Source organism: Tinamus guttatus, unplaced genomic scaffold, assembly GCF_059628265.1.
Source record: "Tinamus guttatus ecotype Peru unplaced genomic scaffold, ASM5962826v1 Tinamus_guttatus_pri_ptg000142l, whole genome shotgun sequence".
NCBI lineage: Eukaryota > Metazoa > Chordata > Aves > Tinamiformes > Tinamidae > Tinamus > Tinamus guttatus.
The window spans coordinates 155,248-170,055 of record NW_028288676.1 but is presented as its reverse complement, the minus strand read 5'-3'; the positions used below and the strand labels follow the sequence as shown (position 1 = coordinate 170,055).

The 14,808-nt window shown below is 37.7% G+C and overlaps 1 protein-coding gene across 8 annotated transcripts in view; it reads left to right on the top strand.

The window, feature by feature from the left end:
- PPIP5K2 (diphosphoinositol pentakisphosphate kinase 2) overlaps positions 1-14,808 on the top strand; it is a 34,914-nt gene that overhangs the window by 9,356 nt on the left and 10,750 nt on the right. For 5 of the 8 annotated variants that reach the window (XM_088522000.1, XM_088521997.1, XM_088521995.1 and 2 more), the window contains 17 exons: positions 301-402; positions 942-1,028; positions 2,024-2,103; positions 2,196-2,301; positions 2,947-3,032; positions 3,730-3,855; positions 3,963-4,084; positions 4,773-4,955; positions 5,676-5,817; positions 6,247-6,470; positions 7,916-8,043; positions 8,229-8,343; positions 9,447-9,554; positions 9,638-9,754; positions 10,479-10,652; positions 12,948-13,121; positions 14,377-14,446. In XM_088522000.1, coding sequence (XP_088378126.1) covers positions 301-402; positions 942-1,028; positions 2,024-2,103; positions 2,196-2,301; positions 2,947-3,032; positions 3,730-3,855; positions 3,963-4,084; positions 4,773-4,955; positions 5,676-5,817; positions 6,247-6,470; positions 7,916-8,043; positions 8,229-8,343; positions 9,447-9,554; positions 9,638-9,754; positions 10,479-10,652; positions 12,948-13,121; positions 14,377-14,446 — 2,144 coding nt within the window. The remainder of the gene's footprint in view (positions 1-300; positions 403-941; positions 1,029-2,023; positions 2,104-2,195; positions 2,302-2,946; positions 3,033-3,729; positions 3,856-3,962; positions 4,085-4,772; positions 4,956-5,675; positions 5,818-6,246; positions 6,471-7,915; positions 8,044-8,228; positions 8,344-9,446; positions 9,555-9,637; positions 9,755-10,478; positions 10,653-12,947; positions 13,122-14,376; positions 14,447-14,808) is intronic. The other 3 variants (XM_088521999.1, XM_088521998.1, XM_088521996.1) reach the window with 1 other exon arrangement.

Below are 14,808 nucleotides of genomic sequence, written 5' to 3'. Positions count from 1 at the left end.
TAGGAATTGCAGTGCATAGACTTAGGTTTCCTATGAATCCTGAGCAAGTTATGGTTCTGTCGTTTCTATGGCAAATATAATTAAGGGTTACAGTAGCTTAAAAATACTATCTTAGCCAGTGTATTGCGTACAATTAAAAGAAAATACATATCTAGAGACTTAATGCCACTAGTATTCTAAAACCAAACTGGTTAAAAGTATACATATACCTCTGTTTGGAGTTTGGATGTATTGTGTAAGCGACTCTTCAACATGCTTTAAACAGCTTGTTTTGTTTTTTCCACCCCTCTCTTCTTTTAGAAATATCATAATGAGAGAACTTGCTCCCCAGTTTCAGATTCCATGGTCGATTCCTTTGGAAGCTGAAGACATCCCTATTGTGCCAACCACTTCTGGAACAATGTAAGAGAATAGTAGCTCTACCTGAATGATGTCAAGCCCTAATATAACTCGTGTGTGAATTTTTTTCTCTCTTCAAAAGGTGTGCCCACTTTCGTCTATGACCACTTGTTTTGTGTGGTGAAAACAAGGAAGGAATCACAATTGCTATGCCAGCAATCAGAGTTTCTGACCCTTAGTCCAGCTGAGTATAGAACAGCAGATTTTCAAGTGTAGCATCTTCTACGCATAGCTTCCTTCACTGCTAATCATTGCTCAGCACCAACTTAATAAGCGCTTCTAATAAACATGCTCTCTCATTAAATAAACCTCAAAATTGTTTTAAAAACTACTTCAAATAGATATTCTGTAGTTACCCGAGTCTTAAAATCAGTATTTTTTTATACCTTCCATCATTTTCAGTTAACCTTATATTCTTGCATATCCTTCCGTCACTGCTGTAGTTATGTCAAATATAATTGTGTCAACTGTCTTGATTCATGGTGTTTTTAATAAAAATTAAGGTAAAACATTGAACTAAAGAAAAACTCGTAACATTTCAGGATGGAGCTTAGATGTGTTATAGCTGTAATACGTCATGGGGACCGAACACCAAAACAAAAAATGAAAATGGAAGTCAAACATCAACGGTGAGTTAAATTTTGGTAGTTTCGTAGCTCTTGAACCAAGCTCATTTCGTCAGCATGTGAAAATAATGCAATGAGGTGAGCAGAAGTTGCTTGAATATGAGTTTGTATTTGTTTATTTGGTTGTTGCTGTCTTTTTTTTTTCTTTTTTTTTCTTTTAACTCTAACCAGCTTTATTCTAGGTAAATAACAAATGTGCACCTCTAAAAAGACAATAAAAGTAATTTGACTTCTTTCATCCCATGTTGTGACTTCTGTATGCTCCTGTTTAAACCTGGTGAAAATGCCTTTGCTTAAAATACTTAATCCTTACTGAAAATATTATAGCAGAGCATATTTCTGTTTCACCATTTGACTTTCTCCTTTTATCTTGCTGATGTGCTTGCACAAACTGTTACATTTTGCACCATCTTTTTGTCTTCTGCAATATGATTATATGGTGTTTTTTATACCTGCCGTCTTTAGCTTAGAGAATATAAAGTGCCTTACCTAGAGGTTTGGAATTGTGTGCAATTTCAGTAAAACATAATTATTCTTCGCTCTGGGACTAGACTTTTGCATTCAGCAGTGCGTGTTGTAAATGTGTAGAACTGTATATTTGTAATTGATACTCTCCATTTCTGTTAAGGATGTTTTTTGAAAACTAAGACTAGCTAGACCTCACTGTATGCTCAAAAATATGGACATTTGATGCGTAGGGTGTTTTGTGGAGGCGGGAGTTGTCTTTTGACTTTGCTTTGCAAATCACAATTCCTCTGACTTCGTCATGTGGGAGGGAAGATCTGAATGGGTAAAGGCTGACCTGAGCTCTTGAAGCTCAGATTTTAGCATGCTTTTTCTATAATGCACGGATGTTAATTTCGGGCCACTTTAATTATAAAAGTCACTTCTTTAAGTAAAAATCTAAAATACTTATTAGGTATGACTTATTGGTGTGGGGTTTTTGCTTTTTTTTGTTTTGTTTTTGCTTGTTTTAATCAATATCCTTTCTCCTAAAGATTTTTTGATCTCTTTGAAAAATGTGATGGATACAAATCTGGAAAACTAAAATTGAAAAAGCCCAAACAATTACAGGCAAGTCTTTCTTTATTTCCCTCCTCCCCACTTCATATTTTATGACAAGAATATAGTTTGTTTTAAGGAAATCCTATGTTTCGTTTATTTAGGAAGTCCTTGATATAGCAAGGCAACTTCTTGTGGAACTTGGGCAAAACAACGATTCTGAAATTGAAGAAAGTAAAGCAAAACTTGAACAGCTAAAGACTGTGTTGGAAATGTAAGTATTTAATTTTATCTAATGCTTCACAGCTGTGCAGATGTCTGCTATTTTGCCTTTCCCAGTCATTTCAGTGAATGCTTGGAACTGCAATGATTAGCAAATAATATGCACTGATATATTAATTCAAGCATAAGGATTAGTACGAGAAAGGATGAGCTCATGTTTGAGATTAAGGAGACCCAGCCTCTTTCCATGTTTTCTCCTATCTGTATTTTTTATTGATCTTAATACTTAATTTAGCATGTGTCTTAGTACACTTTTTATGAAAAGACCACTTTATTTGATCTCAAGTTTTATTTTCGGGTATGTTTTTAAACCCAAAATCCTCAAACGTGGGATGTCATTCTTGCAATGTGTGACACAGTGAAGCCTGCTGGAGCCTGTGGGCACTCAGGCTGTGTCTCCACTGTCCATCTTGCAGCAAGCTTGGCAGATCCCAGTCAGATTGTTGAATAAGGTTTGTTGCAAGCCTTGCTTCAGTATTGGGGCTACCGTACGCATGAATCAACGAGCAGCATTTCTTTGTTATACCCCAACTGTTGCAGGAGCACAGGAACTTCGAATATGTATTCAAAGTTCTATATTCTTATCTGAAATAATCATTTCTCTCTTCCCTGCTTCCTCCATCAATTCCTCCTTCAGGTATGGGCATTTTTCGGGGATAAATCGCAAAGTCCAGCTAACATATCTTCCTCATGGTTGCCCCAAAACGTCCAGTGAAGAGGAAGGTATAGTATTACTTTAGTGTGTACTTTGTCTTAATAGGATGTCTATTTACATAATGAAGGGATTCATGGTATCACTTTTGTGATGTTAAGAAGCAGAATATGTTGCTTTGAATGTTTATTTTGAGGGCAGATGTTCAGCAGTCTCTTAAACTGCTGAGTTGTATGCCTAAAATGAGGTATTAAATTTGTGCTTTAACATTGCTTTTTTTTTGGTAATAGAAGAGTTGGGAAAAAGAAACTTCATGGACTGACCAGAAATAGTGGCCTGGGGCAGATATGGGAGAAAAAAAAAAAAACATACACTGTTATACTATTATCTATCTGTTATACCATTATCTTTAATGAATTCTTGTGCTTTTCTGGCTTTTGAGTGAAGTAACTGTAGGTATTTAGCATCCCATTTGTTTTAAGTTTCTGGCTTTTGATTTTTCTTTTTTTCCCCCCCTCAGATTTCTTACTAAATACTCTCCACTTACATTTTCTCTCTAATTGAACTACTGCAGGTTTCTCTGTTGAAGTGCCTGTTTTGTCCTCTCTAGTCCAGTGTATTCTTAATGGTAAAATGTTATTAAAAGTTTATAATGTTGAAGAGATCCTTCCCTACAGCCCTGCATAGTTTCGTTATTTTTTTATTTATAAACAAAAAAAGGTTTCTAATGTAGTTCACAACTGACCTGCTCTCCCTGTGCACAATTAGACAACAGAAGAAACGAGCCGTCCCTGCTGCTGGTCCTGAAGTGGGGAGGAGAGCTGACCCCGGCAGGCAGGGTTCAAGCGGAGGAGCTGGGCAGGGCTTTCAGGTGCATGTATCCAGGTGGACAAGGTAAAACAAATTAATGAAAATAAGAGGAGAAGGTTGCTTTGAGCTGCCTAAGCTGCGGCTGCTGCCGGAGGGCGGGACGGCCGCGTGAGCCGCGTGTCTCTTTGCAGGCGACTACGCGGGGTTCCCCGGCTGCGGCCTGCTGCGGCTGCACAGCACCTACCGGCACGACCTCAAGATCTACGCCTCCGACGAGGGCCGCGTGCAGATGACGGCGGCCGCCTTTGCCAAGGTGCCCCAGGAACCTGCAGCGTCGCTCCAGAGCCCTGATACTCACAGGGTTGTGTTTTTCTGTTGAAGGCTGAGGGTGTTGTATGGTTTATTACAGTCTGTGCTGCAATAAGGCTCCACTTCAAAGGAATTAATTCTTTTTTTTCCAAAAAGTATGTAGCGCAATGTGATAGGTTTCCAATTAATGTGCCTGGCATGTGAATCTCTGAGGGAGCAGCTCTCTGCAGACAAGTTGAACTTTTGCAGCCGTAGGAATAGACATCAGTCCTTTCCAGTCTTTCAGTCTGCTGACTCTTACCATAGGTCTTCACTGGGTGGCTCAGTTCACCAGAGCACTTACCTCTACTCCCAGCTTTGGGGAGAGGCTCCAGGCACCCTCGCAGCCCAAGAGCTGGACAGCCAGGGCTTCCCTGGAGCTTGGGCAGCACCCCTGATGTGCCAGGTTCGCTTCAGCTGGTGCTGGGGCTTGTCCTCAGCACCCTTGAGCTCCGCTCTAGCAGACCTAAACGCAAAGATGGTGCTTTGGGGGCCGCTTCCCTGCAAGCTGCACAAGTTACCTGCCATGTCCCTGTGTATCTAGCATGTAGGCAAGAGGTATAACCTTGATTACAATTGTTGGTGTTCTGTTTTGAAGGTATTTTTACATTTCATCTTCATCTCTTTCAGCTAATTACATTATTTTCTTGCAGGGACTACTGGCCTTAGAGGGTGAGCTGACTCCTATTCTTGTCCAGATGGTGAAGAGTGCTAACATGAATGGTCTCTTGGACAGTGACAGTGATTCCTTAAGCAGCTGCCAGCATCGTGTTAAAGCAAGACTCCATGAAATTCTCCAGAGGGACAGGGATTTTACTGCTGATGATTATGATAAGGTTAGAATGGGATGACTTTTTCTGTGAAGTCAAATAAATAGCTAAGCAAATATTTGTATTGAAGAAGTAGGCAGGGATTTCATTGACCTATTTTGAAAAATTATGTGGTTGCAAGTAATTTGGACTACGAAGGAATCTGCAGGAAATTCATTCAAATATTTTGTCCCTTCCTGCCATATGAGTTATCAGAATAGCTAAAACTTTGACAGGATTATAACTGTTAATAGAGAAGACATTAGTAATTCTTTTTACTTTTTTTTTAAATTGTTGAAGAGATTTAAGTATATGAGGGATGGGGAATGCAATATATATTGCCTAGTTATTAAAATTTGTACCGATTTTTAACTTGTTGCAATGCCTTTTCCTAGTTCCAAGAATGATATATTGCTGAATAGCAATAGAATACTTTGTAAACAGTGAAAAGAAACATCTCATTAACATGCTAAATTAGCACATCTAAGTAAAGTCCATGCTGACTTTGTACAAAATAAAAAAAAAATTATTCTTGGCTTTAAATGTAAGTATTATTTTTTTAGGAACAGTGAGAAAATAGTTAGGAAACTTTAAAAAAGAATCTAATCCTTTAAAATGCCCTTACTCTGTAGGGCATACCTACTAAAATCAAATTCTGAAAATGATATTTAATTTTATCTTGATTCCTCAGTTGTTTAAAAATGAACCAGTTTGTTTAGGTAATTTTGTGTTTATCTGAAATTTCAGCTTACTCCATCTGGAAGCATCTCTTTGATAAAATCGATGCAGGTTATCAAAAATCCTGTAAAGACGTGTGACAAGGTCTATTCCTTAATCCAGAGCTTGACTTCTCAGATCAGGCAAAGAATGGAAGATCCAAAGTCTGCAGGTACTTAAATATTTTGTAGTTATATTTAATTTCTCTCAACATACATTTGAGAGAGAATTGTAATATAACCTTTCCTCATTAAACTGGCTTATAGCAGAACTTTAATCAGGAATGGTTTTCAGTCTGATCTTGTGTGTGTGAACCTAGAATAAAAGCTTTGTGCTTCCAAAATTATGTGAGAGCAGCAGGAAGAACCCCTAGTCATTTTGGAGGTAACGGCTCTCGTGGCATCTAGAAGCGTTCAAGTATCTGCAGAAATTCTTGTCGTAATAAGTTGGGACTCGCCAGTTTGCAGAAGGAATAGGAAAAGCAAATGAAAGTAAAGCAGAGCTTCTGTTAAATTGTTTAAAGGGTTAATAACATAACTGAAAATGCGCTTTTGTTATTTGCACGATCCTGAATACTTACGTGAGGTGTCTGTCTGTCCAGATATTCAGTTGTACCACAGTGAAACACTAGAACTGATGCTGCGCAGGTGGGCCAAGCTGGAAAAAGACTTCAAAACAAAGAATGGAAGATACGACATTAGCAAAATTCCTGATATTTATGACTGTATAAAATATGATGTTCAGCACAATTGTTCCTTAAAATTAGAAAACACAATGGAATTATACAGGCTTTCAAAGGCTTTAGCTGACATTGTGATTCCTCAGGTAAGCATTTTCGGGTAGTGACTTGCTTCTAAAATAAGTATTTAATCAAATTACATGAAAGATGCCTATTCTGTCATGTTTTTAATTTGAATGTTCCTATGTTTGGCAGTAATAGAAGCCTTACATTTCACTTCTTATTTTCTGGTAACAAGCAGAATATTTAGCATCGGAAAAGTTTTGATACATAATTCATCAGATTTAATGTGCTCAGAATTATTATTTCTTTTCCAGCAGCAATAAACTCTGAGCATATATGCTTCCTGTAATGCAGCATATTAAAATGAACTTGTTCGTCTCAGTTATTCTTGATAGATTTAAGTGGAGGTGGTGTGAACACCTGCGTTTTCTGAAAGTTTATTTAACTTAATTAAAGCTTTTAGAAGCTTTTTCAGGCTGTTGCAAACAGACATTAGCAGATAACCCCAAACTGTTTAATTTCACTTTTCTTAAGTAAGCCAGAAGTAGACAAGTTGAACTTCCTTACACTGCAGGCTGTTTGGTTCAGACTAGTCTAAAATGTTGTAGGATGTGAAATTACATTGTGGGACAGAACAGACTAAAACTGTCTCCAAGTACCTGTGCAGTTACAGAGCCCTGATCTTATGCAGCGAGTGAGGGAGCTTCTTCCCCTCCACATCTCTGAAACTCCCTGCAGCAGGGAGAGCCGAAGAGCAATGACCCTCAAACGTTACTTTTGAATAGAGTTTCAGAGAAGAGTGAATATAAAATAAGGGTACATCCTGAAGGAATTCAGGAAAACCTGGAGCACCCCCACAATACAAAAGGGAAAACACCTTTTGGTGACAGGGTAACCAGGATATCCATCATAACGATGAATTTGCTTTCATTTGATGGGTAGCATAGAGCATGAGGCTTTTGAAAAAGGAGATGTTAAGTGTCATAAATATTGTAGCATTTGTCGTTATACTTAGTTTTCAATTGTATTTTACTACCACATGCCTGTCTCTTAAAATACTCCGTGGTTTTCAGTACTGTGGGAGATGAATTAGGATCTCCTTTGGGATGGTTTGCCCCAGGCTAAAATAGATACTGTGCCTCTCTCTGCTGACAGTTTAAAAAAAAAAAAAAAAAGGGGTAGTGAATTGAAATCAGGTGAGATTAAACTCATTATAAATGCCTGAACATGGTGCAGGGTAAGAACATTCTCTGGATGTTTTGCTTCAGGAAAAGAGCTTCTTCATACCAGGATGCATCCGCTTTTGTGGCTTATCTAATGAATGAGCTACTTCACAAGTGAACGGATTTTTTTCATGTTGACCCAAAGAGCATACAGGCAGACCCTGTCTTACATGAAGAGAAGTACACTTGAACACTAAAAACATGTTTAAAAACACTTTGCAGCCAGAACAAAATATTAGGAGACTTTAATATCTGGGCCTTGAACGCAAAGGTGAAGATTTCTAAGTCATTTTTTTCCTATGCAGGAGTATGGTATTTCCAAGGCAGAGAAACTAGAGATTGCCAAAGGTTACTGCACTCCTCTAGTTAGAAAAATTCGTTCTGACCTTCAGAGAACTCAAGATGATGATACTGTAAATAAGCTTCACCCCCTGTAAGTCTTCAATTTTTTTTTAATAGTTAAAGTAACTTTTGTAAGATTTACTGGAGGTCTTGTATGGCTTTCATATTTGAAATGTCTTCCCAGATCAGTCATTTGAAAACTATGATTTATTTGTTAAAAGCTATTTCTAAAACGAGCTCATGTTATGGTCTAATAAGACTTTGTTGACTTTTTAGCTACTCGCGGGGCGTTATGTCCCCTGAGCGGCACGTTCGCACACGGCTGTATTTCACCAGCGAGAGTCATGTTCATTCCTTGTTATCCACCCTTCGCTATGGTGCCTTATGTGATGTAAGTTAAACACTTTTTCTTCTGTTAAACTCTGGCTTCAAGAATCTATGGTGCAATTTTTAACTGCTCGGTGGAAAGGACAAGCTCCTCCAAATCACTTACGACCTACTCTCTCTTACCTCTTACCTACTCTCACTTACCTCTACTCTCACTACTGAGCTGAAGGGAGAGGACAAATGCAGTGCCTTAGATAGTACTTGAATACTAAGTTAATTTTTGAATGAATACTCTTTTGAATATACTTGATTCTGATTTTGGTAAGTGAACTTATGGAGCCAAAAATCATGTTTAGGCCTAGATTTCGGTGTCACAGGGTGGTATAGCAGAATAACCTTTGGTTTCAGGCTGAGACAATTTTAAGTTTCCTGTAAGATAGTTTTCTAAATGCAGTGTGTTTCAGAATCACTGCACCGCTTTTAGAGCATGAAAAAGGTGGATATTCATTTTAAATAGCTTGGGAATGCGTGGTAGAGGCTTTCTCTTCACCCTATATTCTGGAAGCCCGAAGTTATTCTGTTCATTTGACTAGCAGAGAAATATCTAGAAACACAGCTTGATAATTTCAGTTGTTTGTTTTTGTCCTCTGTCTTGTTAAGCCTGAATTTGGTGGTGCAAAATAAACCCACCATACATACACACATTTGTTTATGGGTTTGTGCATTTGTATACATACATATCTATAGATATGGCTATAGATAAAAATAGAAAGCTTTTCAACCAAACACTACTTCGAATTAGTTTCTAACAAAATCAAACACTCCTATCAGGAGAATTTGGACTGTTTCTTCTCTCTACAAGTCTACATATGCTATCACTACCAAAAGAACGTGGAAGAAAATAAATTATGAAAACTTACATAAATGTTTAGGCATTTAAGTATTTTAAAATCATTTTATATTTTTTTTCTTGTTGTCCATGATGTGTTTATATATATGGTTTTCATTACCTGGAAAGAGCTTTGTACTTCTTCGAAAGTAAAATCAATTCAAATGCAGAGTGAGGGACACAGAGATCATAAGTCATTTTAAAGCCAATCACTGACTTCAATTTTCTAGATTTAAATGTGGTTCACAAAGTGCTTTTTTTTTTCCCCCTTTCATTAGGAGTCAAAAGATGAACAGTGGAAGCGAGCTATGGATTACCTGAATGTTGTCAATGAACTCAATTACATGACACAGATTGTTATCATGCTTTATGAGGATCCAAACAAGGTATTTAAAGTGGGTAAATATTTTGGGGAATTTGTGATTCTAAACTGTATATTAGGGTTAAACATATTTATCATTTTCTTTAGGAACTTTCTTCAGAGGAACGTTTTCATGTAGAGCTGCACTTTAGTCCAGGAGCCAAAGGCTGTGAGGAAGATAAAAATTTACCAGCTGGATATGGATATAGACCTGCCTCCCGAGAGGTAATAATTGTGTCTTTCTTTAAAACAAAAGTCAGTATTTCAAGATGTGGATATATGTAAAACAAATTTTAAAACGTTTTGCTAGATGAAAAATAAAAATGTGTTTTTATTTGCTTTAAGACAATAAAGGAAATGCTAACACGCTCTTCCGATTTGGATGGATGCTGGGGAAATAGACACATACTTTACACCTTCATTTGACTTTGCCCAACTGTCTTGCTAGAAATGCAAAGTACTCCTTGTAATAAAAATGGTGTCAGCAGGTAGTGCCATATCAGCGATGTTCTGGCAAATGCAAGAAGTATTTAGGAAGTGGTACAGTCTGGAATTTTTGATAGTAGATGTTGAGGAAGGACTGATATATTTGGAGTTGTATGTGTAGTTACTATTTGCTTTCTTAGAAATAAGTGATAGTAAAGAGTGGTGAGACTTCTGTGATTGGTTTCTGGATCCAGAATTCCTTTGCTATGTGAAGAGAAAGTGGAGTAGTTGAGCAGTGTGGTTACTTAGGACCTTATTGTCGTGTGCAGCTGCCAGTAAGGAGCAAACACCCACAGATGCGTAAAAAGCCTGGAGGAAAATATGTTTTCATGACTAGTCATTAAATGCTATGTGATTAATCTTTTTTTTTTGGCTTGCCCAAAAGGTTTACTTAATGATCACTTCTGTCTACATGGTGCCAAATGTGTAGTTAAATTGAAGAGGATTTATCTATTGCTTGTAGAATGAAGGCTCGAAGAAAACCTCTCATAGAAATGATAGTGATGAGGAGGCACATGCTTCTAAAAGGGATGAAACAGATCGGTCAGTAGTGATGTTCAAGCCAATGGTGTCAGACCCAATTCACATACACAGAAAGTCACCTCTTCCAAGATCCAGGAAGATTGGTTCTGTTGAAGTAAGTGTTTCTGTTCCGGAGCATGTCTTTTACAGAAATTAACTTTCTGCTTGCTTTTAACAAAAGGCAGTTCTGCTTTTGATTACACAAAACCAGAATGATACTATGCCTCCTAAAAGGATTGCTCTAATTCTGTGGGAAATTTCACATGGCAGTGATCTATCTGAATGGCTTTTTTTGAAATGAGTGATTATTTTGCCACAAAATACTTTGCTAATACTTTGCTCCCTCTCCACCCCACTCTTAAAACTATAGAAGGAAAAAAAATACTATTTGGAAACATTTTCAGTCTAAACGCACATCTCCTTCAAACTAACACACATTGCTTTGTATTCATCCTTATTAAGGCAGCTGCTTTGGGGAATAAAGCAAAAACCTTGCAGGGTGATCATGCTGAGAGGGATGCTGGAGGGTTGGGGTGGCAAAGGGGAAGCCGGAGGCGAGAGAAATGTTTCCAGCTGCCTTTGCTTTCACGCGGAGTGAAAGTGGCTCCGGTGGTCCAGCCCTTGAAGGTAAGAGAACAAACTGGCAGTCTTTCTTGAAGTGGGTGGGTTTTGTATTTCACAAAGTGTTTAGGTACCCAAACAGTCTAGTCTGCAGTTTTGAAGGCTGTGACATCTAGATGTGCTTCAGATATGGCTTCAGTGTCACAGCAGTGGAGGATGCACAGCGGGGTCGTGGTACCACTTGTGTGGCTGAGTGGAAAAGCTTCAGCTGGTGCATAGTGGCACCTGTGTGACTTGAGTGCTAGAAGTAGACTAACAGCTTCCCATTGCCTCATTTTCAGTTGCTTAAAACCATCAGAACTTAAGATCTGCACCCAGTGCTTCTCCTTTGGTGTTTGTGTTGGGAATGCGCTGCTTGTATGCAGTGCGAGCACTGCGGAAGCAGGATTACGAGCAGCTTGGTTTAGCAGTGTGGAGAGAAACAAGATGCATGGTTTTCTGCTACAAGTATATCTTTATAGCTTCACATGGCTGTCATAAATTAACAGAGGTAGTAAATGGGAATGTCTTACATTTTCTATTTACAAGTTTTATCATAAACCAATGCTCACAACATCAGTACTTCGGGTTTTCAAAAGCTGCTTTCACTATGATCATGCAAGCTCCCCTCCTCGTTATGAGTTCACGCACGCACAACTTAATATTATTTTCAACTTTTTAACTGTTTTCATTCTTATAAATTACTTAAAAGTTACTTTAAAAATATATTAAGGACATAAATTGCTAAATTTTGGCTGTGCTGGTAATGCATGTTCAAATAGGGTGTGTTGCAGCATTCAGCATTTATTTCTGGGAAGGAAATCGCCTACTTAAAGAAATGATTTGCTATTAATTTTTCTTTAAAAACTAAAATTGGAAATCTCATCTGGCACACTGAAATCTGCAAAGCCAAATATTTCGAAGAATTACACCAAATGGTATTTTCACGTGTTTTTAGAAGTATCATTTTATTGCAACTTAAACTGCAGCTGCCTTGATTTTTTTTTCCTATAGGCAATTCTCTTATCACTTATGTCCATTAATTTAAGGGACACTGTCAGGTAGTATTAGATGTAACTTTTAATCTGGGTTGTAGGCCGCAATCTTTACAGAAGATGCATTGCAATTCCACATTCAGTTATGAAAACAAAAAAGTAGAGTTATAACAGTAAAGTCAATGCTTGTCAGCATTGAAAATCAAATGCTATGTTACCAAAAATGTTTGTTATTAATCATTGTAATAATAGTTATGTAGGGCTTGGGGGAATCTTAGCCTGACAATGTCCCTTCAAGTTTTAGAGCTGTCCAGCATTAGAAAACTAGTATAATTTAAGTTGCAAGACCCATGGTGCCACTACCAGACAGTCAGCTGTAAAATCTCCAAGGCAATTATAAAAGGTGTTAGAAATATTTAGTCAAGTTCCCAGATTAGAAATGAAAACTATTAAGTATTAAATAGGAAGGGTTAATGTGCTTAGAGGGGGAAACTGTTAAATAGTATGTCAAGAATAATAGATGTTACTTTCAACATGTAGAGGAATTTTTTAAGCTTTAAAACCATTATAGACCTCAGCTATTTTTAATAATTAGCCTACCAGAACGTGATGAAACTGTTGTGTTTAAAGATACAAGTGATCACGAGCAGAACCAATAGCTTTGGAGTCCCTAGTCCCCGTAGGATAGTTGTGAAAGAAGCCGTGTATAGAGTCCGGGTGCGAGCAGAGCGGGTTTTTTTCTTTCCTGTTCATTTGGCTCTGTTGAATCTAACTTTGCATGCTTTGCTGTTTTTTGCCCCCTTTCTCACTTCCAGGAAGAGAGCCCCCTGAGTGTGTCTAGCCCAGAGTGTATTGGTACCTGGCTGCATTACACCAGTGGTGTGGGTACTGGGCGTCGAAGACGCAGATCAGGGGAACAAATCACTTCTTCCCCTGTCTCCCCTAAATCATTGGCTTTCACATCCAGTATTTTTGGCTCATGGCAACAGGTTTTTAAACTTTACTTCATTCAACATTATTATGCATTCCGAGCAACAACCAACTGTCTTTAAGGACATCTAATCCCTTGTTATGGATTACATTCGAAGCAAATTCTTCCACTTCTTAAAATTACTTCCCGAGAATGTTTGGGGGGGGGAAAAAAGAGCAAGTGCATGTTTTTTCCACGGAATGTGTTGCACATCTCCCTGAAGAATTGGTTCCTCTTTAGGAAATGCAAATGTTAACACAGTAGAAAAAGACACAGTCTACTGCCTAATGAAAGAGATTTCTGCTTTGGCTTAGTTGTCCTTTAAGACTTTGAAAATGGCATTGCTTAATTTGGTGGTAGGTAAATTGAATTTTTTTTTAAAATAATGGCAAACAGTACCATTTAAAGTAATTTATTTGGAACTTCATATTGCTACTCAAAACTTGTTTTGCATATATCATATTTTCAGTGGCCTGGTATTAACTACTGCAGGGAACAAACTCTAGCACTAATAATTCTTGCCTTCTGTATCTGGAGGTGTCTAAAACTCCCAACACAGCACATCATCCATTGAACTGTACAATATTTTGAAGATGTTTCTAAATGCTGGGGAGGAAGCAGGAAAAAAAAGAAAAAAGGAAAAAAGGGTACAAACATTTCGAAGCATCAATCAATGAAGACCTAAAGGCTGTTTAGTATTTCAAGATATTGTTTTACCTCTGTGGCAATGGATGGTGTTCTGTCGATCCTACCCTTCTCTTTTATAAAAAAATTTCGTAATTTCTTTTTATTGTGGAAAATTCTAGAACTATGTAGGGAAAGTAAATATTGGTAAAGGCTGTGAGCATCTGAGGATGACACTGATTGAGGCCGTGCATGGGTCAGTGATTGTATGGTGTCCTCAATAGCTTGTCTGTCTTTCCTTCCCTCCCCTCCTTTTTTTCAATACAGGCGCAGTTTAGGAGAGTGCATTTGGTAAAATAAAATAAAATCTGTCTCAAATGTCTGTTCTCATACATGTCTTGGTCTGTGTCCTTTTCCATTCTGAATGCTTGCTTTGCACCACTTCATTGCAAGGAACTCATATGTCAAAACGGACTCCCTTCAGAAGGGGATATTGCATGATCTTTCATATTTCCTTTACATATTTTTACTAACACTTATCATACAGCTTATTAACACTTGTCTGTCTGAAACAGGCTGCTGTATCAAATTAAATAGCCATTTCATGCTCCTGTTCTACTTTTCCTTATTTTTCTGTTTTCCATATCCAGGTCCTATCAGAGAGCAATAGTAATTTACGAACACCAAGAACTATTCTGGAACAAAAGCAGGCTGGTCTAGGTATGTGCATACAATTGACATTTCGTTTCGTGTTAGCTTTTCTTCTGCCCGGTGTTCTGCACAGTTGTGCTTCCTGTATTATTTTTTCCTTTTATTTAATTTATTGATCAATTGATTTAAATCTTTTTCATGACCAGGACCAGGTAGTATTTGTAATCAATAATATCTACTGATTGTCTGAAACAGTACAACCTTTTGAATGGGACAATTTTATTTTTTTGCAGCAAAAGTTTTTACGTAAATAATAGTTGAAAAGAGCAAATTGTTGGAGACTGTTAACGTTCCTGACTCTTTACTGCCCAGAACAGGTACACAGGATTATTTTTAGCGTAATGTAGCTTTTTAAGATTTCATAGTTTATG